Source organism: Borostomias antarcticus (assembly GCF_949987555.1).
Source record: "Borostomias antarcticus genome assembly, chromosome: 4".
Lineage (NCBI taxonomy): Eukaryota > Metazoa > Chordata > Actinopteri > Stomiiformes > Stomiidae > Borostomias > Borostomias antarcticus.
The window spans coordinates 488042-514431 of NC_140237.1; the positions used below are offsets into that span (position 1 = coordinate 488042).

At 46.2% G+C, this 26390-nt stretch overlaps 1 protein-coding gene and 1 long non-coding RNA gene across 2 annotated transcripts; one reads left to right on the forward strand and one right to left on the reverse strand.

The window, feature by feature from the left end:
• The first annotated feature begins 329 nt into the window (after nucleotides 1-329).
• On the forward strand, nucleotides 330-1460 carry LOC311307893. The gene is made up of 3 exons (XR_014630395.1): nucleotides 330-457; nucleotides 800-955; nucleotides 1194-1460. It is a non-coding gene; the product is annotated as an uncharacterized lncRNA (long non-coding RNA).
• Nucleotides 1461-18026: 16566 nt separating this feature from the next.
• LOC311308077 (zinc finger and BTB domain-containing protein 17-like) lies at nucleotides 18027-23744 on the reverse strand (the record flags this gene model as incomplete). The annotated part of the gene is made up of 13 exons (XM_084437014.1): nucleotides 18027-18436; nucleotides 18562-18651; nucleotides 18913-19176; nucleotides 19291-19421; nucleotides 19606-19726; nucleotides 19911-20036; nucleotides 20783-20870; nucleotides 21370-21670; nucleotides 21910-22052; nucleotides 22180-22262; nucleotides 22420-22749; nucleotides 23239-23415; nucleotides 23540-23744. 13 exons carry the CDS (start codon nucleotides 23742-23744, stop codon nucleotides 18027-18029), a joined length of 2469 nt encoding a protein of 822 aa, XP_084293140.1.
• Nucleotides 23745-26390: the final 2646 nt, after the last annotated feature.

Genomic DNA, 26390 nt, shown 5'->3' on the forward strand with positions numbered 1-26390 from the left:
TCTGCAGAAGCAGTTTACAGCTGACCAACCACAGCGTCGTCCGAAGATCACTTGACATCTACTCATGACGTCATTTTCTTGCGACTGTCAGCCGAGCTCTCCATGGCCGTGTCCGAAATGCATACTACCTGCTACTTGATATATAGTAGGCACTATATAGTAGGCATACTACATACTATATAGTACCTACTGTTCCACAAAACGCGTGTAGTATGCGAGAAAATACAGCATGCTACTCGAGTCATCCAGCGGAAGTGACGGGATACGATACTGTTTACTCCCGCGAAGCTGTGGTACAATTATCCGTGTTTTCTGTGATCATTTTGGGTATTATCCACAAAAATGTAGCCTTTTCCTGGCATGGGATGTGCGGCTGCTGCTGCCGCCAGGAGAAGACGTGTTAACGCTGCAAGGAGAAGAGCCGTCATGAGATCTTCTCGACATGCTTGTAGTTGAGGTAAATATTGAACGTTAGCTTGCTAGCTACGCTAGTTAGCTAGGTTAGTTGATCGCCCCGCATGTGCTGGCCTGGGGCTAGCTATACTGTTACATCTGTACCAGGGATGTTATATTAAATAGATTCTGAGAGGCAGGTAAGCAAAACAATAAAACTCAACTCATTTTAAAGAGGTGGGTAAACTAAGTTTACCTGGGTTTACTCATCACTACAAGCCTGCTTTGTAATGTTACATTTTAGCTCTACAGATAATGACATATATCTATTATCATATTGTAAAGACAAGTATATGCCATACGCACAAATGAGTTAAAGTTTGCCCTAATAATATTCCCCCTATAGGCTCACATGGAAGACAGAGGTCCTCACCAAGTCAACCTCCACGTCCCTGCTGAGGACCTATTTTGATGGCGCGGACACAAGGAGGGACTTCAGATTGTCAAAATCGACACAGAGGAACCTTGGTGATGGTCAGGAGGATGGGGCAAGACCATGGAGGTGCTAATAATAGCAATAACAATAATAATAATTCATTGCATTTAGAGCTTTTCTCAGTACTCACCCTTTACAATGGTCTTGTCATTCACAGACAGGTGCTAGTCTTTGGAGGTAACATTACATCAGTAATTTAGCAGACACTTTTGTCCAGCATTACCTTAGTCATTTATTTAGCAGACACTTTTGTGTGTCTTCTAAGCGACTTACAGTAGGCCTAATTGCATTTAACCATTTAAAGGTTGAAGACCTTGATGGTGGCCATGGTCCTGCAGCTGCAGATCATCCCAACCCTGGAGATGGCCTCAGAAAGTGTCTCGCAGCGGCAGCATCACCACAAGCTGCCTGGATCGCAGCTCTTGGTGAGCACGACTACCCCCATCCTGCCATAAGTAGTCAGTCTATCAGTTCATGAGTGTGCTTTGCCTTGTTCCTTATAGACAGCCTTGAGGCTTTAAACACCGATCAGTTGGTTATAGGCAGCCTTGAGGCATTTGTTTAAATGTATTTGTATTTAAATGTATGTGTAACACTGTACATAGTAATCAGTTTAAGTATTTTGGGGGGAGACAACAGATCAGCGTTCTCCTGTCAGTACCTTTTGCAAGGAAAGCTAATGATCTGACCAAATATAAACAAGTCAAAAGTATATTTGAAGACCATTGTGTAATAAAAATATCCAAGAAATGTTTATGGTTGTGTTTCTTCCATTATACATGTAAAGGTTACTTCTTGATGTATTAACATTTCAACAAAGTGTAATATCTACACATCAGACACATTGTCTTGATATGTCTACAGGTCATGTGCAGTAACTTGGAAGGTCTTAACACAACACGCAGAGCGCTTTGGACATGTAACTCCCTTATCAAGTAGTCGTTAGTCAGACACATTAAACAGTGATGCTTTCATAACCGTCTCTGAATAATTCCAATGAAGCATTATGAACCAACATGTGTGTTCCGTCTTTCATGCCTAATTGCAAACTACAATATCCATTAGGAATGTTCTTTTACTCTAATGACTGGTTTTAGGTATAGTGACATTTGTTCTTTGACTGGGAATACATTACAAGGAATGACACACAAACACCAATTTAATTCAAGAAAATACATTTAATAAAAAATAACAAAAACAATAATGGAACAAGATACGTTTTTTTTGACTGAGGCTTCTAGAAGCAACATCAGCCGGTCCTCCCTCTCCTTAAACAACCCCCTTTCCTCCCTCCACTCAGCCTTCATCTCTGCCTTCTCTCTCCCCCATTCAACATCAGCCGGTCAGACGGCCAACTCTTCCCTGTTTAGGGGGAAGAGAAACACCACGCTGAAAGGCTTGGAGTAAGTTAACTAACGTATGCATTGTTGTTTAGAAGCAATCCAGCGGTCTGTTTACTTTGGATATTGATTTATGTAGGACCTACATCTTAGAAGCTGGGCTGCAGGGGATGACGGAGACAGCCTGGATAAAGCACACAGAGAACCTTGTAGCCATGTACAAGGTGATTTTGATCTACAGGCTACATGATAGCAAAGATATTGATAGGGACTCACAGTTTGTATGACACTAGAAAACTGTTATATAACCTCATAGGACCTAAAGAGCCCCAGAACTGGGGTCAGCACAGAGGGAGGGGAGGCCACAGCCGCTTCGTGGAAGTGGTACGGGGTCTTGGAATAGGCGATGGGGGCCAGCCATGCAGCCGTCCTCCAGAGGATCATCGTCCCTGGTGTGGTCGTTGGTCCCTGAAATACATCCAGAAGTATTATGGGACAATGAATACTAATATATTAATATATGATATATGAACAGTTGAACTCGTTTAAATCATGGAATGAACAGACAATTGTTTAAACAACTTCAAGTAACGTTAGGCTCGGTGGCTTAGGTTAGCCATTTAACAACTCATCACAATTTCGACATTTGTTATACATTTCTTAAGCAATCATCCCTACTAACACAGTACGTAAACTGACGGGACACATTGGTGTAATTGTGGTAACTTTGCGACGTCACCAGCAGCGGACCTAGCTGACACCTAGCTGACACTTGCCTTTTCAGTCGCAAAATAACCAAAATAGCCGTCCTCAAGTACACTGTAAGGCAGGGGTGGCCAACCCGCGGCTCGCGAGCCGCATGCGGCTCTTTGCCCGTCAATGTGCGGCTCCTCCATCAATTCCCCAAAAAAGTTGGCTTGCGGCTCTTCCATCCTTTCATTAAAAAATAAATTCATTCATTCCATAAAAACGTTTCTCTCTCTCTAGTTTCGCTGTGCATTTCTTCCCGCCCATTTTAGTTTATTGCAGATTTGTCATAAAATCATGATTCGTTTCGCTAGTGAGGAAGTCGCGTGAGAACCACTTCAAACCAATCATATAGGTAGCAAATCACCTTGGTAACAAAATTATTAGGTGCGTTTACATGGACAGTTTGAATCGGTTTCAAATAGGTTTGGAAGACCAAACCGATTGAAAATATGTCATATAAACACCTCAATCCGACTGAAATGCCCCAACCCGATTGAAATCCCAATCGCTTTCAAGGAGGTAGTTTAAACCTTTTCGAAACCGTTTGGTCCGTCATGTATACCTTAAAACGGATTGATGCTGCGTTCTGCGTTCATTCTGCGCATGCTCAAGACTTGACTAATCAAGGCACGCTCGACAGTTCCGTAGTCAGCTGTTTGTAACCATCGCAACGCAATCACTCACGGCTGCGTGCGCGTTCGAAACATTTGTTTCGTTGTCACATGTAAACATCCAACCAGTTTACTTTGTATCCCATGTATATGCTCAAGCTGAAATCAGCTTGAAATCAACCAGATTGAAAAATATTTGTCTTGTAAACGCACCTATTGTAAACAAAATAATTTGCTTTGCGTGGGTCATTCTCTTTTACGACAAAAGCTAACGTAGCCTAGGCTACTGTACACAACCAAAGAATGGCTGGAAAGAAATGCGCAGCTAAAAGAAAATATGAAGACGAACACAGGACATTTTTTTCCCGAGTGGGGAGAGTAATTTTTTCTTCATAGAACGTAATGGTAAGCCATTCTGTCTGATATGCCAGACATCATTGGGACATTTCAAAGCCTCAAATATCCAGCCCAGTCCAGCCCAGCCCAGCCAAGTCCAGTCCAGTCCAGTCCAGCCCAGTTCAACCTAACCCTGCCCAGTCCCGTACAGCCTAACCCAGCCCAGTCCAGCCTAACCCAGCCTAACCCAGCCCAGTCCAAAATATATTATGTCAGAAAATATCTTGTATGTATTAATTTTAAATAAATTAACTTTAAATGTATATTTAATGGACAATAATGTTTTTCTTCTCATTTTAGACTGGGGTGCCTTGGGATTTTAAGTACTTATGAAGGGTGCGGTGACTGAAAAAAAGGTTGAGAAACGCTGGTATATATGGTGTGGCTCTGGGTGGTACCACAGTATTTTTTGTGGCTCTTAGTCTCTGACTGGTTGGCCACCCCTGCCATATAGCATTTTAACAGGAAGAAGTAAGTTGTTCAGTTGTTCTGAAATTTTACCAGTCACATTGAGATTTGCATCTCTTTTTCAGGTGAGCCCTGGCCAAAATAACAGCACACACAGCTGCATACAGATGAAATAGCAATACGTTAAAATAGAGAGACAGACATGGGTTAATAGTGCAGAACATGTGTTTGTTAAATAATTGCAAATGTACACATCCTATAAACATATTCACACATGAGTATGCAGTTTAGGTGTTCTTGACTGGTGTCATGTGAAGTCAGCAAAGCACTTGCATGTTTCCAGTCTGTCAGTCCTGACTTTGTTAAATGGATGTCCTTCTTTGAGAAGAGTTTGCAGCAGAAACAGAACAGGCTGTCTTTCCTTTCTGAATACACCAACCAACTTCAAGGTACCTTTTCACCGCTCACCAAGGTCTTTTTGAAATACTGGTGGTGGCAACTTCTTCCTTTTGCATTTCTCGGGAAAACAAAGTTAGATGTTACCTCACTTGGTCCTCTGCAAACTAGTTGGGTAGAATTCTGTCCGTCAGAACTGAAGGCCAGTCAGCAGGGTCTGTCAGTTGTTCATCCTTAGCTTCCGGGATTGGGGGGGATGCTGCTACAGGCATTTCTAATGGAGAGAACATGGGCATTAATTTACACACATTATTTACAGCATTTATAGTGGTGGAACATCACACATGCATACCAGTAATAATAACATCATCATTGTTTCCTACAATATTGAAATGTAAAACTTTGCAAAAGGGAAATAAATCATTTATTTTGTTTATGTTACTGTATAAAGGGATGCACACATTAACACATGCATGTGCACACAAACACACCTGGAAAATCCTGCTGCATATGAGTCTTCATCCTCAGACATGTGCTGTGATGAAGATCCCTGTGTGGCCGAGGAGGTAGATGGCTCCTCGCCCTGGTCAGTAGATCCCTGTGTGGCCGAGGAGGTAGATGGCTCCTCGCCCTGGTCAGTAGATCCCTGTGTGGCCGAGGAGGTAGATGGCTCCTCGCCCTGGTCAATAGATCCCTGTGTGGCCGAGGAGGTAGATGGCTCCTCGCCCTGGTCAGTAGATCCCTGTGTGGCCGAGGAGGTAGATGGCTCGTCTTCACCCTGGCCAGTGGCAGTGCCCTCGTGCTGGGCAGTGGGTGCTCCAAAATATTTCAGAAGTGCCCCTGAATTTGCATTGAAATACAGTATGAGTCAAACCTTCAGGAGAGGAACCAAATGAACCATTCAACCTCCTTGGCTAATTATAGGCTTAAAAACCCCAACAGACCCAATATAGTGCACATGGTAATCATCAGTACACAGGATAGACAGTTTAACTCAGGGGTTCCCAACCTTTCTTATAATATGATTTCAATAATATGATTATTTGACAAATATTTCTAGCTAATATTAAGGTCTCAAATTGTCTTAGGCCTGGCGCCCCCCCATGCCTAAATACGCCACTGCACACACATGCGCGGCTAGAGCTGTACGTAGCAGGTAGGTGCAGAGAGGAGGGTGGCGTGAGGGGGTGGAGGAAGAGAGGAAGGAGAGAGGAGGAGGGAATGGATGGAGGGAGCAGGGATAGAGGGATGGCGCAGGGAAGGAGAGAGGAAGGGGGGATGGAGGAGAAGCATCAAGCTACAGGCAGAACGAGAGGGTACAGGTGGTGTATTCCGCTGTATTGCTGAGAGGGACCTATTTTTGCATGTTCGGCACAATTACAGATGAAACACACCTACAGTACACACATACACACACACGCATACACATGCACACGCACACACACACACACACACACACAAACACACACACACAGTGTATGCTGACTGAAGCCGCATTACCTCTCATTTAGTGCTCTTAGAGACCTGGAACAGTCCCATGGGAAATATACACCCATATCCTGTTTTAATTATGTTACCATTCAGTGTACAGTGACACACACACACACTCGGACACACACACAGAACTCTGCCTGCCTCTCGCCATGACACTAAATCACAGCTAGCTCTGGTAGTTCCACTATTCTTTTGTTGCAGGGGGGAGGCATTAGAGCAGCGCACAGCTGATTTATAGCGTTTTAATGCTGGGTGGCCTGCCAGCCGTTATAAACCATGGCCTGCACTGGACATTAATGGAAGACAGTGTTTCGCCTGGATCCAAATACTATTTTTAACATTTCAAATACTTATCTTGATTGATCTTGCCTGGTAAAATGGAACTTGGATTTCGAATACTATTTGACCAAGGACTGAGATGACCAACCGGGACAGCCAGAGCTAACTATTTATTTGGAGGCCCCTGATTATGGGTCCCAGCTAACTATCAACTAAACATTCAACTATTCACACGAACCCTAAGCCTGGCCAGTTGTTGCGGAGGTTACTATCAGAATTCCAGTCCATAGCTTGTTAACGTGTGGAAAATCTGTATTGGTCTCGAAATAAAGTGCTGTCGGCAGCCCCTTAGCAAGACAGAAACCGATGACAAGACAGACAGACGCTCGCCTCGTACTCAGTGACGGGGCCGATCACAACAATCCTCGAGACGCGGGCTCGTTGACTGACAGGTGTCAGGAGGAGTGGGTAGAGGTCGTACTGAGGCGTCCGCTATCAGACTTAAAGCGATCCTGTCATAGTTCTGTCACCATCCATCCGCCTTGGTCTGTTCTCTCCAGCGTGGGCGAGCAGCGCCGACACGCTCTGCTCACCTACATCACAACTGACTGAAGCGCCACACAGCAGTCGGCCAGGTGTTGGAGAGGGACTTCCTTACTGTAGCAGTGGAGTAAGTAAAGAACCAATGGTTCTCGAGCCTTGTGGCCCATAGGGCTGGAGCCTCCTGATTCCTTAGAGTGAGGCAGCTTGATGTACAAGTACAGTACACCCTGGACATGATGCTAGTGTGTCGCAGGGACTTACCCCCAATCCAAACCTTGATGCTGAGTGCCAAGCAGGGAGGCAATGGGTGCCATTTTTTATAATCTTTGGTGGCTTCCAATCTCAAGGCGGAGACTCTAACCACAAGGCCACTGAGCTGGTCTGGTAGCAGTGTAGAATGTGAGCTAGATGAAAGAGAAAGAGACTAGAGGGGGGAGAGATGGAGGGAATATTATTAAGACTGGGAGAGGTGAGAGAACAGGGGGGATATAAAGGACAGAGACAGAGAGAGAGTAGTGCAGGTGAGAGAGAAAGAGAGAGAAATAAAGTGTAAGAGAGGGAGTGTGTGAGAGAGAAAGAGAGAGAGAGTAGGAGAGGTAGGGTGAGAGAGAAAGAGTAAAGCAGGTGAGACAGAGAAAGAGAGAGAAATATAGAGAGAGTAGGAGAGAGAGGCTGAGAGAGAGAGAGAGAGAGAGAGAGATGGAGGTTGGTTGGTGGTGGGGGTGTGGGTGGGTGGAGATGAGAGGAGAGAGTGACAAGTGGGGTAGAAAGACAGCAGCTACAGTATAGTGGCTGATTCATTTGTAGAGACATGCATATCGTTGTTATGAATGTTCCCTATTACCGCTGGATTATATTAGTGAGTTATGAGTTTGTTATCTTTGTTTTTGTGCACCTGCCCACACTGTGCATATCAACAGCGTGTGTGTGAGTGTGTGTGTTTCTGCCTGCTACAGTATGCGTGTGTGTTTGTCTGTGTCTGCCTGCTACAGTGCGTGTGTGTGTGTGCAGTCAGCCAGGGTCAGCCTGGTTGTTTCCAAACACTGATTTGCTCCATAATTGAGTCCGCTTATCATTCTCTCTCCACGTCCACGGGATAATGACCAACAGCAAGCGGCCCCCCCCAAGCCCCCCCCTTCACACACACACCATCCGCACCTCTAATGATGCTAACCTGCCAGCCAATGAAGTCAGCCATGGAGAGAGTATTCACAGTGTGTAGCCAGAGATGTGGGCGTCGGCAGCCAGCAGATCCAAACACCAGACAGGCCGCTATCCTAATATGAGCATTATTATGCATCAGGGCCGTTTAATAACCTGCGGTTATTAGACCTGACTAAAGGACCTCAAAACGTCTGGTAAAATTCAACATTGGAGCGCAATATGAGTGTGCTGGTTCTTTTCTTTTCATTGTGATCATTACCTAACCCAGCACACCTAGTGATGTGCGTATACCTCCAGCTCTTCATCGGTCAGTTTTCAAAGCGGACGGATTCAAACCACTGACTGGTCATTGACGGGGGTGCTCAGGTTGACTGAAGCAGGCCGCAGCAGATGGGGTTCCTAATCACAGGGCGAGTTGTTCCAAACCGCCTCTGCTACATGTGCAGTGTGTTTCCAGGTATATGTGTGAGAGACTGAGGGATTTAGTACTTTTACACAACACGTTTGAAAACCTGCAACTCTTACAGAATATACCAGGAAGTGCATTCATCTTAAAGTAGGTTTATAATATATAAGAGTTTTAAACCAAACAGTGTGTTTCAGAGCCCGCAAACCCTCCGATAGCGATCTAGAGCACACCACTGCTGTTCTGTTTCGCCACGGACAAAATCTATCCTCATTTGTTTGTGTGTGTGTGTGTGTGTATGTAATTTGCACAGAGTGGCCTGGTGTGGTGTGTGTGTGTGTGTGTGCCTGTTTTGTTAGTCCCAGAGAGAGAGAGAAAGACCTGCTCTGGGAATTCGTCTCCATGAGTAATATTTCCTTCCACCTTGCATTTACAATGACCAGATTGAGATAAATCAAACCTTTAACGCTAGTCCCCACCGGCTTGATTGCCAGGAAACGCAGTTCATCATTTATAAAGTTATTCCGCATCGAAGGTCGAGGATATGAGCTTCAAGGAGTCTCTGTACTTTTTCCTCATGCTGTTACTCTGTCACTGCAGAAGGGAACGACTGCTACTCTATATCAGTGAGCCTGGCGCGGTAGTCATTTATATATAGACCAGATATTGTATCAAAACAGCACAGCAGTATTCTTTTGCAAGGGAAGTGAAAGTGCTCTCTGTGTGGCTATTAAAACGTCTCTATGCTCAAGGTGCAGCAGTTGGGCCACACATATCTACATAAATACAGTATCTCCTTTAATATTTGTCTCCTCCAGATAGGCCTAGGTCTATTTATGATTGGATGCTTGGCAACTGTGAGTGCTTGAGAAACAGCGTCTGTAGCTGGTATAAAAACCATGTTTGAAGCTCAAGGCTGGGTAGGGGTTTCATGTAGTGTAAGATGGCTGTCGCCTGGCTCTGCCTCTCTCATTCTGGTTTTACAAGGCCCTGGTTCTGAGAGAGAATGCTGACTTTGCAACAGTGAAGCAATTACTCCACAACTGGTACCGTCTTCACAAAGAGTAGAACATGTGTAAGAGGAGGGTTTGGAGGACTGTCTCTGGTCTCAACTGATTTGTTTGGACATTTTCTTGGGAAGTTTGATATTGTGTGTATTGCCGTCAGAAGTTGAACGTTTGCCTATTTGTGTACTGATTCCCATGAGGGAATGTTGAGGGACGTTTTCATGACTTCAACACCCCGGAGCAAGTTGGCAAGGCACGTTTATTTGTATAGCACATTTCAGCAACAAGGCAATTCAAAGGCATTGAAGACTGAAGCTGCCGCAGACAAATGGCTTGTTTTCGCAGTGGGTTCCTAGAGAACTCTGCCGGAAGTTCAGTTCGGTGGCAGAAATTCACTCAGCGAGCCGAGTGCCCACGATGAATCAAAGAGCGTGCCGCCACAATTTCCTCGCCATATTGTTGGAGAAGTCGTTTAGATAGTCTGTGGTGAATGATGAAGCGACCTGTGGCATCATCAATTGAAGTTAGCTGTCTACTTTAGGGCTTAGGTTGCTCTGGTTAAAAAATGGCGGCTTAAGGATGCCAGACGCTTATTGAGGGGTAAATACATCAACATCCCGCGGAAATCAGTCACTCTTGGCCCTCAGGGACCCGGGTGATGAGACAGCTTACAGCCCAGAGGGATTCAGCTGGAAGAGATGTGTACTCTGCTTCGGTGCAATTGGATTTGCTGGAGGGACCGTCAGTTCGTCATGGCGAATGATAGAACAGTAATTTGAGTAAAGTAGAGCTATGGCGCTTGTGAAAACTTTTGCTGATGTATCATACAAAATGTTAACCGTCGTCACGTCTCACTCACTCTGTCCCTTTCTAAAAGAGTGTAGTTTTCCTCAAAGAAATGTGACACTTCAACTGACCTGCATGTACTGTATAGGACGCACCACACTCACACATCACGCCGCACACACTTATACACATACACACACTTGCACACTTATACACATACACACACTTACTTCCACATTACACTCTGCATACTCACTGTATATACACTGACTGGACTACTTTTTACATTTTGTTCTTTTTCTTAGCTTATCCTTATTTTGCATTAGCATTTTGTACTCACTCTTTGCACTGTCCTCTCTTTGCACTGTCCTGTCTCGTCCCTGCACCCTGTCCAATCTTGTCTCAATGTTATGCACCATGATAGAAAGGAAATTCCTAGCACATTGAAAAACTGCATGGCAATAAAAGGATTCTGATTCTGATTCTGACTTTGTTATTCCTCAGTTAATTATATTCATGAATGCCCTCAAACCATCGGTTAAATGCAGTTTCTATTAACTTTATTTAATGACATTTGAGGCACGTGTTTATCGGCAAACAGCACCGACTCAACATTATACCGCTCCATTATCCTCACTTACAATTCTCATTGCAGGAGGGGAATGGGGGCATCTCATCCTGGTACCCAAAGTCTTTTTGTGTTAGCTTGTGTATATGCCCGTGGAGAGGCAGAATAGTCATGCACCTTAATCATGGTCCCAGTGGGGGGTCTATTCAGCACCCACTGAATCATTACCTCCGCCCCAGCGACAGCGCAGGGCGAGAGGTGATGTTTTCGGTGGCGTGCGTGTGTGCGTTTGTGCGTGTGTGCGTTTGACTCTTAGCAGGATTATGCAAAATCTACTGGACCGATGTTCACGAAACTCGGTGGAAGGGTGTAGCATGGCACAACTCAGAGCCCATTCAGTTTTGGAGCAGATCTGAAGCACGGCCGGCTATTCACCTCCATTCATGTTTTAAACCAGGATTACGCAAAAACTACCTGAGCGATTTTCATGAAACTCAGTGGAGGCGTGTAGCATGGGCCAATCTACAACCCCTATTTCTTTTTTTCTGAGTGGATCCGAATCACAGGTCAAGTCCACAGGCTTCCAAAACACAGCCGGATTGTCCATTCACCTCCATTCATTTTTTGGACTATGATAACGCAAAAACTACCAAAACTATTTTTATGAAACTTGGTCGAGGGGTCTATCATGGGCCACGGCCACCTTAGAACTCACTACATTTTCGAGCAGATCGGAATCACGGATGAAATGAAAATGAATGAAAACAAAACTTAGAACAAAGCCAGCTCCCTGTGTGGGGGTGCTAGAGACACGTGGTTTGGACTGGGGTGTGCGGGGGGAGAGCCTGCAGTGCACCACACTGCCCCCCGCCAGCTGTGACCCGAATAAATACAGCCACCCGTTCACCTCCAGTCATTTTTACCTCCGCCCCAGAGAAACACGGCCCTGACGGCCATTCACCTCCATTCATTATTTGGACTAGGATACAAGATTCAAGATTCCTTTTATTCGTCACATGTAATGTATGGTGTACAGTCACAGTGAAATGTTGCTGCCGGCTCCAAGATTATGCTACAGATCAACTCTAATATTCAATTTCCAGTAAAAAATTTACAACTTTACAAATTAACACAAATTACACAATAAGGATTATGCAAAAACTTCCAGACTGCTTTTCATGAAACTCGGTGGAGGGGTGTACAACTTGTAGCCTGGGCCAATTTAGAACCCATTCAATTTTGATGGGCACAGAGCCACAGAATGCATTCAGAGGTCTGTGCTCTGAGCACCATTTCTAGTTCGATATTGGTATGGACGTGTCCAGGCGCTTTAGCCTGTTTTCGAGATAGGGTTTCCTGCTTTATCGTGGGTCAAGACACGATTCTTCGGTTGTAGGCATTATAGGTGTACTTTGGGGAATGAAGGGCTATCATATCCATAAATCAATTTATTTATGTATGGCTTTACCACTGCTTGGGTCACCACCAGCCTCATAGTATAAATCGGTAATTCATCAGAGTATATTTTATTATATCATACTTTATGACTTTATGACTTTATTTTGCTGAGATGGTCATTATCCTCCCAAGCACTGCATCTGAAGAATTAACATCGGCATTTTAATGAGCATGAAGTCATTTGAGTGAATGTCTTCACTGTAAAGTTTTTAGCTTGTTGTTGCTTTTTTCATATAGATTAACATCCTGTCTTTTCCCTGGGAAAATAAAAAATATATAATAAAATGTAGACAGCAACTGAATAGAACAATACCGTAAACAGAACTTATTTTTTCGATGCCATCTGTGTCAGTTAATTATGCATCTTGCACAGTTGCTGAGAAAAGTCAGATGCTTCTTTTTCACTGTCGTCATGCGCAAATGAGGACTTTCCATCTACGGTATGCGCTGGTCCCTGAGTCCATAGGGTATAGCCTACTAGCACATCCATTCAGCGAACCACCCACACACTGCAGAGGAGGAGAGGGTAGGAATGTTACTGTGGGTATTTTTCACAGTCCTGAATGATCATGTGGACAGAATAATACATTTGTGTGCATTGGGGTAAGGAGAGGTAATGTTCCAAAATTAAAAAGAAATATATTTGGAGAAGATAAGCTGGAAGGCATGAATAATCAATATAATGGCTTCCGCATGTAATAAGGCATAGACTCTTCACACTTGACTGTGTGTGTGTGTGTGTGTGTGTGTGTGTGTGTGTGTGTGTGTGTGTGTGTGCGCGTGTATGTATGTGTATGAGAGACAGAGAGTTGTGTGCTTGTGGTGATGCAGACTTTAGCTTTAATTACTGCAGTAAAACTGAGTACGTATTTGTTAGTTTGTTCAGCTGTTATGTTTTGCTCTCCTAACTCTGGCAGGTTAACAAACGAGGTAAATCTCTTTTAGTTCTCGAAACGTTGTAAAATGTGTAGAATGTGAGAGTCTGGCCAGACTCATCAAATCTTTTCTTTAATGTTGTTTGGATTGATTTGGTTTGGTTGTTTCCAGCAAGGAGAGTCCGTTTGCATGTACACACCAGAGCTAGGTCCATAGCCAATCCATTGCTTGAGACCACTGGTATAAAGCTATTGTGTTGATGCATTGTATTTGTATCCATGTGTTACTGTGTGTTACAAATAGCTGATTCTATGCTGCTAAGTCTGTATAGCCATGTTTGGTATCAATCTTAAGTTAGCAGTTGATTATGCATGTTGTGGAAATGTAATAGCATACCATGAAATCATAACAAGGATATGTAATGATTTCTAGACCCCTGAGCTCAGCTTGCCCAGCTTGGCTCCCCCGTTTTATAATGGGAGCGGGGGCCAATCAGTGCCTGACGATGCAAACAGGACACACCTCATCTCCTCTATACTTAAATAGAGGGCAGAAGGAAATCTTTATCTCATCCTCTCTCGTGTTCTTCTCTTGTAACCATCAACTGCCAGGATCTGTGTTCCTCAACACATGACCCAGGATCCAAGCTTTGTGCCTGGCCGATGAAAATCATCCATAGAATGTTGAACTGCTACCTAAGACCTCTGTAGTCGACACAGGGGCTTAGGAATTTCCACCAACTCTTCCAACGATCCACCTCTGGTGAGAGCAGAGATTTTGAATGAGACATTTGCAACTTCTGAACTCTAACCTTTAACCTCCGCGAACATCAACGTTCGCGCAACGCTACCATCACTGTTTCAACGGGAGCGCAGGCGCGCTGCCCCCTTCATCGATCCGAGTGACCATCATGTCATGTGCCTCTTCTATTCTCCGAGCCGACGACACCTCCGGACAACGCGCTTCCACACTACTGTAAGGTTGACATCCAGCAATCTCAATGATTGTGGTGTGATGCCAAAGTGTTGTTTAATCTTAGAGGATTTAGGATAGGCTGTGATAATCTGACATAATTCTTTTCATTTCTGCTGTGTTTTCATATTGCCACATGTTTTTCCATCTATTATTGAATTGTGTTATATTATCTTAATAATTGATTAGTATAACTTCAATAAATATGATTAATTTGATCACGTCCTAGCGTCATTACATCAACAGAGACAGAGGAAAATACTTTTTTTCCTCAAAGTGGGAAACATTCTTCTGCTGTAACTATTGTGGTTGAGTGTACAGTTGCTCTTGAACTCTGTTCTTGAGGTGAGACTCACAAAGGAAGAAGGAAGTATAAATAGTGGATGATCCCCCCGTCTCCTTCTCACAGTTTTTTGTGAGAAAAAAAAGTTCAGAAAAAACGCCTCCCTCTCTTTCTTGGAGTTGATGTTCAATCGCTTTGTTCTGTGGGTCAAGGGTAACTCGCTCGCACACACACACACACACACACACACACACATTTTGTGAAATGAGCAACACAGCTAAACGTGCGGGTAGCGCCCCCCAAAAATTTGCCAAAATCCCCTGCAATACTCCACAATGTCCACCAGGTGGAGTCATTGTTTTGTTTTTGAGGAGATTATATTCCTCCCATGGAAACATGGTTGGGCCCAGTTAATTGAGACGGGTGTGCTGGTTCTGGCTGGAGGCCAAGGGGAAACTTTAGTCAACCGTATCGTGCAACATAAGAATTATAAGAAAGAGACATTTGAAAAACATTTTAACTCTGAAACTGGATTAATCAACTAAAGGAAATAATTCAAAGGAATCCATCAACCAAAGAAAGAAGCAATCCCGAAAAGTAAGTTAATCGAATTGTCAAACATTGTTTGGAAACGCGTTGGCATATCAACCGTGCATCTACAATAATTGTCTTTAGAAAGGTGGAACATTTAGAACAAAGCCACACATGACCAGTGACCAACAGGTTTCTGAGTGAGCAGCTTTGGAATATCAAGGTAGCTGGTCTGGTTCTCTGGTCAGGTTGTTGTAACTGGTCTAGCTGGTCTGGTTAGAACCAGGGGTTCGGAGCAGGGGCGAGGGTCCAGACTGGGAGCAGGGGGCTGCTCCGAACCCCTGGTTCGCTCTACTCATCCCTGTCCCAGACCCCTGGTCTGCTCTGCTTTCTCCCGGTCCAGACCCTCACCCCTGACCCCTGGTTCGTTCTGCTCACCCCCTGCTCCCGGCCAGGATCCCTGACCCTGAGCTTCTCTGCCCCTGGACCTTCCTGGACCCTGAGCACCTCCCCTCCCAGTGACTGCCCCTGCACTACCCCCAGAGACTTGTGTACACTTTGATCACATTGTCTCTAGGTTTTGTTCTGCCTCCTTGTGTGTTTGGTCTTGTGTTCGTTGTCTTTGCTTCTTTGTTGGTTTGTGTCCTCCCAGCCCCAGCTCTGGACACCTGTCCCTCACTAGTCCCACGTCACTCCTGTCCCTCTCGCTTAGTCTTCCCTTTTATCTACTTCCTTGTGTTTCTAAACTTCCTTCTCTAGTTCCCAGTCCCTAGTTCTAGTCCCCTCCTTTAGTTCTCCTTTCCCCTCTAGCTCCCCCCTCTAGTTTCTCCTACTTGTCTGCCCAGTCCCATTCCCAGTCCCAGCCTCGTTCCCTGTTCTCTTCCTTTGTGTCCTAGTTCCCTCTGTCCTTGTGTTGGTGTCTTGTTGGAATCCCTCCATGTCCTTGTCTGGGTGATTGTCTGCACCTGTCTCGTTATGTCTTGTTGCACACCTGTATGTTGTTCCTTGATCGCTCTCCCAGTGTATATATGTCCTCCTGTTCCATCTCCACCACCCAACCTTAACAGTTACCGTGTCAGTGTTATATTGTTACAGTGTTACAGTATTAAAGTGTTACCCTGTCAGAGTGTCACTGTGTTATATTGTCACAGTGTCACAGTGCAGAGTGAGAGAGAGAGAGAGAGGGAGAGGGAGAGAGCGAGGGAGGAGGTCTGTCTACAGATAACATGTTGCAGGTAGCACAGATGGCCATTTCTATTTTGGGGAGGCAACAAGTCCCTATATCCCGAGAACATACTGGTAATGAATATGACGTGTGTGTGCATGCTAGACAAGACTGTCATGTAGGGTTTGGCTTAATCCCCTCCTGTCTCTGTGGTACAACATACTTTCATCTACAAGGTGTGTATGTGTGTGTGTGTGTGTGTGTGTGTGTTCTCCCTGGTCGTTCTCTGACTAGCATGACTCTCTCGTCTGTACTGTATTAGGTTGTTACGTCCTGTTTCTTTACAGCTCAGTGGAGCTCTACAACTACTTTCTTTCTCTCTCTCTCTCTCTCTCATACACACACACACACGCCTCCATCCAGAAATATCTTACTCTCTCCAGTTCTGGTAAAAGGCGGACATGTTTCTAGTTGGCGTTGTGGAGGAGTGGAGCAGACAGAGTTTAGCCTATGACCTGTCAGATGGTGACGCACACTCTTCACATCAAAATCCCCCCCCCTCTCTTTCTGTCTCTCTGGCTGCGCTCCGAATCGCATACTACCCTACTATATAGTATGCCAAAACAGAATGTAGTATGTCCCAATACATAGTATGCCACATGCAGTATGGCAAAAATACCAGGATGTCCTACTACATCCGGTTGTATTTTGCAGTATGCAAGCCAGCAGGCTTTTCTGGCTATTCTGACCCACAATCCTGTGCGCAGCGGAAATGTGCGTCACGTGCGAGTCGTGACAGCTGTAGACGAATGTCGCGTTATGGACAGCGACAGATGTGGGCAAATTTCAAGACGCAATGTTATGACAAGGTAGTATGTCCCACTTGGATGCCTACTGCTTGCAAAGTACATACTATCTAAGGGCAGCTGTAGTAGGTACTGGTAGTAAGTAGTAGAAGTATGCGATTCGGAACGCAGCCTCTCTCTCTCTCTGTCTCTCTCTGTCTCTCTCTCTCTCTCTCTCTCTCTCTCTCTCTCTCCCCCTATGTCCCTAATGCTAGCAGTGTGTAGTAGTAGTAGTAGTATTACGGGCTGTAATCATCTGTACACTGTGCTTTTCATGAAAATATTTCAACTTAGTATACCAAAATACTTTTGAGTAGTAGGAACATGTACACTGTATCTCGTTGAAATGGGTAAAATACATTGGTAAATCTATTGAGCTAAACCCCTATCTGTGTTCTTACCCTGCAATGTCAAATTAAAGGAAAGTAAGACAACAGGTGTGATAACTACAGCCTGCCTAAAAAATATAAAGCATGAAGATTGTCTCCATGATGAATAGCTCAATTCAATATACAAATCAAACATACTGTAGGCTATTGTGCAAAATCGACCATTGCAAGGTTAGAGATTTCATCAAGAGAGACTTCTCTAGATTCTAGACTTAAGGGGTAGAACTGTCAGGACTATATTTTTTCTACAACTGGCATTTGTACTGAATACATAAACTTAGTTGATGTCAATCTCAGTCATTTGCCCACATCTGGAGATAATTATAACTATGAATAACTCAAAGTGCTGTTGTGTACCAAATAGCATGGGTATGGTCTTAGAAGCTTAGCCCTAGTACTTCATTTAGTAGCTATTCTAGACTACTCCTCTTAATCTCCACCTGTCAACACAGTTTCACTTATTTGCTTCCCTAAGCCTGACTCTCACACTCCATCTCTTCTTCCTCTCCATTGTCAATTGCCTCAACCTTCACCTCTGTCTGGGTGTCAGCTTGGGCCACCTCCTCTCCATCTGCACCTCCCTCTCTCCCCTCCTCCTGGGTCTCTACCATCCCCCCGTCTTCTTCTCCCTCTTCCTCTGCCTCCGGGGTGCGGAAGATGAGCTCCCCTCCCTGGATGACCTGCTCTGTAGCCGGTTGCCAGGTTGTGGCTGTATCCCCCTCTGCAGTGGTGGTAGTGGTGTACTGGTAGAAGTCAGAGTCAGCCTGGAACATGACCAGGGCCTGCGCCGTGTGGATGCGTACGTGTTGAGCCAGCGAGCTAGCGTCCAGGAACTTGTCACCACACGAGTCGCAGGCGTACAGGATCTGGGTGTTGGGGTCTGGGAGGGAACGTAGTGAAGTGAATGAGGCTGAATAACAACTGTACAACTGTTATAATGCGACCAGTTAAGCTTTGAAAAGGAAGGTAGGACAGAGAGTAGCGCACCACTCTTCATGTTCTCACCTGCTTCCTGCACCTTCTCAACAGCCTTGGTGATCTCTGCTTTCAGAGCCTCCGTCTCATCCGCAGACACGTCGGCAGCCATAGGCACCACTGAAAACACAGAGATTTAAAGCCACGTTAACATACATAGAAGGGGGACTAGTAGATATACAGATCAGTTTCTATTAAGTTATTGACACATAGCCTAGCCCTGTTAATCTTAACGAGTTTAATCCGGTTAAATAAAGGTTATAAAAAAAATAAAAAAATAAAAAAGTTGCTCCTGTCATTGACTTCCCTCAGTCCTATTTCGGCGCCTCCCTTTTAACTTTCCCTCCCGTCTTTGGTACGCTACCCAGCATGCTCTCTGACCTGTCAGCTGGGTCACGGCACTGGCCGCCAGAGCCTCCGTCGCCAAGGTGACAATGTCCTCGGTTGTGACGGTGACGATGTTGATCTCGCTGTCAGAGGTGGAGGCGCCCGGGAAACCGTCCCCCGCCTCGTCGCTGTCGCCCCCCGCGGTCTCCAGGCGTCTCATCCCAGCCTTGCCCTGGTGGACGGTCTTCACGTGGGAGCGCAGGTTGTCAACGCGGTTGAACCCGCGGCCACACTTGTCACACAGGAAGGGTTTCTCTCCTTGGGGACAGCAGGAAGAAGAAGAGAATGCAAACGCAGAGAATGAATTATTTTATTTTTTTAGAGAATGGAGGCGGTTGAGGTTTTACAGGTCGTGTCTTCCGGCAGCAGTACCCGTGTGAATGATGATGTGCTTGGAGAGATCCCCGACGTTGACGAAGGCCTTGTTGCACATGTGACACTTGTGTGGCCGGATGTTATCGTGGTGACGGATGTGATTGGCCAGTTGACTTGACTGGACAAACCTGTAGGTTTAGAGAATATCAAAACAAAAGAAGCTTCTTATATCACAAACATTCTCCAATATATTACTTTGATATAGCATCCTGTATGTTAATAATTGACATTCTTAGTATTTCTAACAGCTGTATTAGATTGAGGTTCCTTCTCCAGTTACATGCATTTGTTTGGGGTCAGAGGGTAACTGACCTTTTGCCACAGCGATCACAGACATAGGGCTTCTCTCCAGTGTGCTGGCGGACATGGGCGATGAGGGAACTGGCCTGGGTGAACCCCTTCCCACAGATAAGGCACAGGCAGGGCTTCTCTACTGCAACACACACGCACACACACACACATACACACGCGCACACACACACTCATATTGCAGCTTGGAAACAACGACAAGCAAACATATCCTGTTCTTTGCATATACAGTAGACTGTACTGTATGAGTTAAAAGCCACTACAAAAATATGTGGTTATACTGGTTACTGGTACAGTCAGGACTATACCTGTGTGTATGCGTTCATGCCGCTGCAGGGCCCATGGGTCGGCAAAAGCCCTCTGACAGTGCATGCATATGTAGGGCATGTAGGGCTTCTCTCCACTGTGCACACGTAGGTGTCTCTTCAGGTTGCCTGTGAAAAAGAGACTTAAACGTCAGTTGACAGTTAGAAGTCCAAGCAACAAACGAAAGTCAGTGTTTAGTTAAACCTGATGTGGATCTAGTCTTTCCATACTGACGGAAAATACACACACATCCAAGAGAGAATAGTGTCGGGTGCTCAACCTAAAAGTATAAACTGAAGAAAGAGGAGAGGTCTGCACACTGTTTCTAAAGCTCCTGAGTGATTTATTTAAAGCACGACGTTTCGGTCAGCGTGGCCTTCTTCAGGTGCAACACCAAACATGTGAAAGGGGTGGGGTATATATACAGGTGGGATGGGTTGAACCCAAGTGGGGTCAAAGTTTAAAGTTCACAGCATGTAGTATTCAACAATTTGTTATACTCTGTTACAGTTAAGGCCAATTTATACTTTGTCGTACGACACTTTTGAAAGTTGCGACTGACAGAAATGATGTCACTGTCGACACTTTTTGTCGGACAGAGGTGTCTTGCACCCACCAAACTTTCTAACATCGCAGACGCCGTCACTTTCGTCGCACAGCTGTGATTGGATAGCTAGATAGAAGGCACGTTCGTCGCCATGGATAAATCAGCCACGCGTCTGCAAGTTACCATGGAGGTGATCAAACACTTCGCTGAAGTATAAATGCTAAATGTCGGTTGACATTTTTTTCTGTCGACAGACATTTGTCGTACGACACTTGTCACTGAGTATAAATGAAGCTTTATACATACATATAAATAGTCTTTCCATACCTGATGTGGTGAACTGTTTTCCACACTCTTTACATTTCAGTGGTCCGTCTGCGATATGGATTTTCAAGTGAGCCTTTAGGTTCCCTATCTGAAACAGGCAGGTGAGGTCACATATTTACTCATCAATCAGTAAAACACAGAATGTAGAATTCAACAATAACCTTGCTGTCCACAAAATCCAAAATTGAGATAAATTCAAAGCAAAAACAGATGACACCACACAGGCTCATCGATCGTCTCGTTAAGAGAGGTCAGGGTGGAATTTTTTTACAGTTATTCAATATTGGTTAATGGTTGAGCTTGCTTGATTGATTAAAGGAGTAGTAAAGGGAAAATGTCTTTGTTTCTTGTCTTTGAAATTGAGTGTTTACGATGTTTTTTGAATGATTTTTCACGGTGCCTATCCACATCCATTGTATGACCAAAACGGTGGTAGAGCAATTATCAGACTTTCTCAAAAGTGCTAGTTTTGTCAACGTTTTGATCTGAACCATTGTATAAGATCATAAGTAACCTTAAAACAGGGCTAAACATGCATTTTCCTTTTACTAATCCTTTAATTGATTGTGTGGCCAGTTGCTCCTAACCTGGTTGAACCGCTTGTCACAATGAGGGCACTTGTGTCCCTTGTCGGCGTCGTGCGTCTCCAGATGGCGCATCTTGGCGGTGGGGTCGGAGAAGGCCCTGTCGCAGTAGTCACAGTGGTACGGCTTCTCGCCACTGTGCACCAGCTGGTGGTGTTTGAGGTTGCCGGACGTGGTGAAGAGCTTGCCGCAGTCCTCGCAGCTGTAGCGCGCCTCGCCCGTGTGCCGCTTCCTGTGGAGGTTCAGCAGGCTGATCTGGCGGTAGCTCTTCCCACAGGTGGAGCAGCAGAACGGTTTCAGGGGGCTACGAGCAGGAGAGAAGGGGCGGACATGAACTTGAGTTGAAGAATTCTGCCTCACAATCTTTATAAATTGAATTGTGCAGAATATACAAAATACAGAGATGCATAAAACACAAAACATATAAAAACATAAATATCATGTGATATTAGAGAGAGTTATAAAGCCTGATGCCGCAGGAACGAGGGAGAGAAGGAGTTGTCTGGTACTGGGCTTCTGACAGGCGGAGAGGCTCATACTGACCTGTGGGTTTTCTCGTGTGCCTTGCAGGCAGTTGGGTCAGAGAAAGCCTTGTGGCAGTCGCGGCAGCTGAAGGGCTTCTCTCCTGTGTGAATACGGATGTGTCTGTTGAAGTTCCCGGTGTGCGTGAACTTCTTGCCACAGTCCTGAAGTAAAGCGACGACTAGTTAGACATGTTTAAGCCCGATGTGTGAGCGCAATGCATTTTAAAAAGACTATTTGTCCACTGTGTGACGGGGACTGCTGTAGGTCTAGTTGCGCAATCCTCCTCACCTCACACTTGTGGGTCACAGAGCCGTAAGATCGCGACTCGGTCCGGTCGATGATGAAGCCTGCTCCAGATTTGAACAGAGACTCTGGAAAAAACAGAACACCTTTTCATAAACCCAGTACAATACAGGCCCTGTGAGTTTTTATTGGTTAGGTCACATTATAAATGAGGGGGGGGGGGGGAAACCCATCGGAGCACAGTCATGACTGAAACATAGTGTATAGACTGAAAAAAGTACTGACTAGGTGTGTAGTCGGCATCCGAGGGGTCGTCCTGAAAGGTCACGTCTTTCGCGGCGCTCTCCTCCTCCCCCTCCTCTTTCTCAGAAGGCGGTTTCTTCTGCGTGGCGTGGGTGGCGTTCTTGGGAGGTCTTCCTCTACCTGAGGTTGTAGGGGTTGGTTGGTCTGGGGTCTTACTTGCCGCTTCTTGAACATCTGGCGTGGCCTCGCTAGACTCCTTCTCAGTGACCTTTGACCCCTCGTGCTCCGCAGAGGTGCCTGGCGTCTCGTCATCACGGGATCCTATCTCTTGTTGTTTTTTGTCTGCTTTCTCCTCTGCTGCCTCTGGTCTGTCTGTGTTTTGAAAGAGTTTTGTTCATCATAATCATCAGCATCATCATACCATTCATATTTAACTGTTATAATGTATTTAGAATCATTTAAGCATTGAATGAAAGAAAGAAGAAGGAGCGATGCTTGGGTCCTTTAAGTAAAATTGGTAAAAACAGGTGCTCTTTGGTTAGGGTGCATTCATAGAAGCTAACAGGTTCAAGTGAGTCCTTGCACATACCCAAAAATGGGGAGTGTGAAAGCTGTTTTTTTACCCTGATGAAGGCTCTAAGCTGAAACGCGTAGGTCCAGTTTTCTATCTGTGTAGCCATGCCATAATAAAGGCTTTTTAACTTTCAATATACAACAGAGTTGCCTTGGATTTTTCAAGTTTCTTATCCTGCACTCCACTCTCACACTCCCCATTTTTGGGTATGTGCAAGGACTCACCTGAACCTGTTAGCTTCATTTAAGCATTGATTTGAGGTGAATCAGTGATAGTGGCCAACTTACTGGCAGGGAAGTCTAGTGTTGTGGTTGATGTGGAGACTGTGACCGACTGGTAGGCAGAGCAAGCATGGACGATCTCCTGCATCTGGAGGAAACTGGCCACTGCAAACACATCTTCCACATTCTGGGCGCTTAAACTCAACTTGGCCGTGTACATGAACTCCAGGACTTGGCCCAGACCTGAAACAGAAACACATTTAGCCATAACGCGTGCCGTTGACAAAGATGCACTATGCAGCTAGGATTCTAAACATTCTTGTAACACTAAGAGTTTCAAAACCAACACCATGGACAAAGTCCGTACCTGCAGCATTGCTGATATCCAAATGCACCACATCTTTTTGGTCCAGGAATAGGGTGCGGAAGTAGGCGCTGCAGGCAGCAAGCACAGCCTTGTGGGCCTTAAAGTCCACTCCATCTACCACAAAGGTACAGTCACACAGCAGGCCCAACTGACGCTGGTGGTTCAGTTGTTCAAGGACCTTGGCACTGTGCCAGGGGAAGTCCATCTTGGAGGCAAACTGTAAACTGCTGACAAGATAAACAAACAGCTGACATGAAGAAAACAAAAAACAACTCAAAATGTGGAAGATGGAAAAACAGATTATGGGCTTGATATGTAAATCAACTAGGCCTGTAGGCACTCAATTTGATTCCTAAGCATTATGCCTGCATTAGCCTACATATCCTTGACAACTGGCTTTTGGTTAACACAAATAATGGATCAGAGCAATAAAAAAACAGAACTTAAAGTGAAGACTGAAATAATGACATAGATGATGATATGTATGATATGTGCATGGGCAGATTCTCATTAACCAGAGAAACACTGACATTGGCTGCTTAGAAATAGTCTTATTTTGTGGGGTGAACCGTTCGTGTAGCCTACAGCTTTATTTTCATAAACAACGACACTGAGAAACTTTCGTTTGACTATGCAGCAGATTGATTATCAGTCCTCCATCCTTGTACCTTCGCTATCCGGGATTAATTCAGCGTGCCTAGACCAGGGCTTAAAAACGAAATTATTTTTCAATCGGTTCGCTCCGAGCAGAACCAGCATATTTAACGTTCTACATCGTGGAGCTACGCCCCATAGGGGGGCGCTAGCGCTCCTATTGGTAACCCATGTTGGCATGCCAACAACCAATCTGAAGATAAAAACATGTACTCTTATCGTCCTAACCAATCACAGACCCCCCACCTACTATAAAGGTGGCTAAACCCCAGCAATCTCCTCTCCCATTTTCAGACGAGCTTTCAAGCAGCTGAAGGAAACCTTTCCTTGCGTTGTGAGCGATACAAGGGCTACCGCTGCACAGGTTAAGTCGGTGGCCTCTTCGTGTGCATACACTAACGCGGCCCCACTGTCTGCAGAGATGCTAGTTGGTTTTCACAGCAGCTCTCGGGCTACTTTCGGGCTTACGTCTCCGGGCTCTGGAGGACGTTTACACTGTACTGACATTGATGTTGCCCCCACTTCGAGTAAGTCGGTGTGTGATGTCAGTGTCTGCGGTTCGCCTCCCTTTCATATGCGGCCCCCCTTGGACTGCGGCAGCCCCCACGGGTGGGGAGGTGCCAGCGGTGGCGGTCGGGGCCGTTCTAGAATACGATCGCTTTCTGGCGAACGTCCCGCGCACGGCGGCGGGCCCTCTCTCGCTATGCGGAGTGGCGTGGATGCGGTTGCCATGCCTCCCTCGCTGGCTGTTTCGCATCCTGTCATCGGGGTATGCGATTCAGTTTATCGCCCACCCTCCGTCCTTCACCGGGGTGGTGGAGACTGTGGTCTCGGGTCCGCGGCAGGAGAGCGCTCTCCAGTCGGAGATAGCGGAGCTCCTATCCAAGGAGGCGATAGCGGTGGTTCCACCGAGCCGCTCGGGGGCGGGATTTTACTCTCGTTACTTCCTCGTTCCGAAGCGGACAGGGGGGATGCGTCCCATCCTCGACCTGCGCCTTCTGAACAAATGCGTAGCCAAACGGCATTTTCGTATGCTCACAGTGAGGCACCTGTTGGACTCCGTTCTCCAGGGAGACTTCTTCACAAGCATAGATCTGAAGGACGCATACTTTCATGTTCCCATCAGAGAGGGTCACAGAAAGTTTCTGCGTTTTGCCGTCCAGGGTGTGGCTTACGAGTACACCAGGCTCCCGTTCGGTTATGCGCTGGCTCCTCTGGTGTTTTCCAAGTGCCTGGAAACGGCGATTCTACCGCTGAGGCGCGAGGGCATCAGAGTGCTCGCCTACCTGGACGACCTTCTGATCCTCGCCTCGTCGGCCGCTCAGGCCAGGTCGCACACCTCCCGGCTTGTGACTCAAGTCACAGGCTTGGGTTTCGCCATCAATTGGGAAAAGAGCACGCCGCGCCCGTCTCAGTCTGTGATTTATCTGGGTCTCAGCTTGGACTCTGTCTCGATGCGCGCGTCCCTGGCGGCGCCGAGGCGCGATGCTCTGGCCCGGGCACTCTCTATCTGCCTGCCAGGGAGGGTGGTCACGGCCCTGACGGTGATGCGTTTGCTGGGCTTAATGTCATCGGCCCACGCGGTGGTTCCGCTGGGCCTCCTGCACATGCGTGGCTTACAACGTTGGTTCGCACGTCTTCATCTGAATGTCAGCAGGGACAAATTCAAGATGGTGACGTTGCCCGGGTCCCTGGCTACGGACCTGGTTTCCTGGAGGAACCCGCGCATCATCGCGCGTGGTGTCCCTCTAGGCAGGGTGTCGTTCCGCGTACCGATTTTCACGGACGCTTCCCTCTCCGGCTGGGGAGGGACGTGCCTGTCCCAAGCCGTGGGGGGCCGTTGGCCTCCTGTCGAGAACAGGCACATCAATCTCCTGGAACTGGAGACTGTGTTGCTGGTTCTTCGGCACTTTGCACCTGCGCTGAGGGGGCTCCCTGTGCTAGTGCGCTCGGACAACCGTGCCACGGTAGCCTACATCAACCGTCAGGGTGGTGTCCGCTCAGTGGCTCTTCATCGCGCGGCGGTGAGGTTGTGGCTGTGGGCGAGCTCCAATTTGAGCTCCCTCCAGGCTCAGCACATTCCGGGCCACTTGAATGTCGGCGCCGACCTCATGTCGAGGGGCGGGCCGCGCCACGACGAGTGGAGGCTGCATCCTCAGATTGTGTCACATCTTTGGGCGCGCTTCGGTCGTGCGAA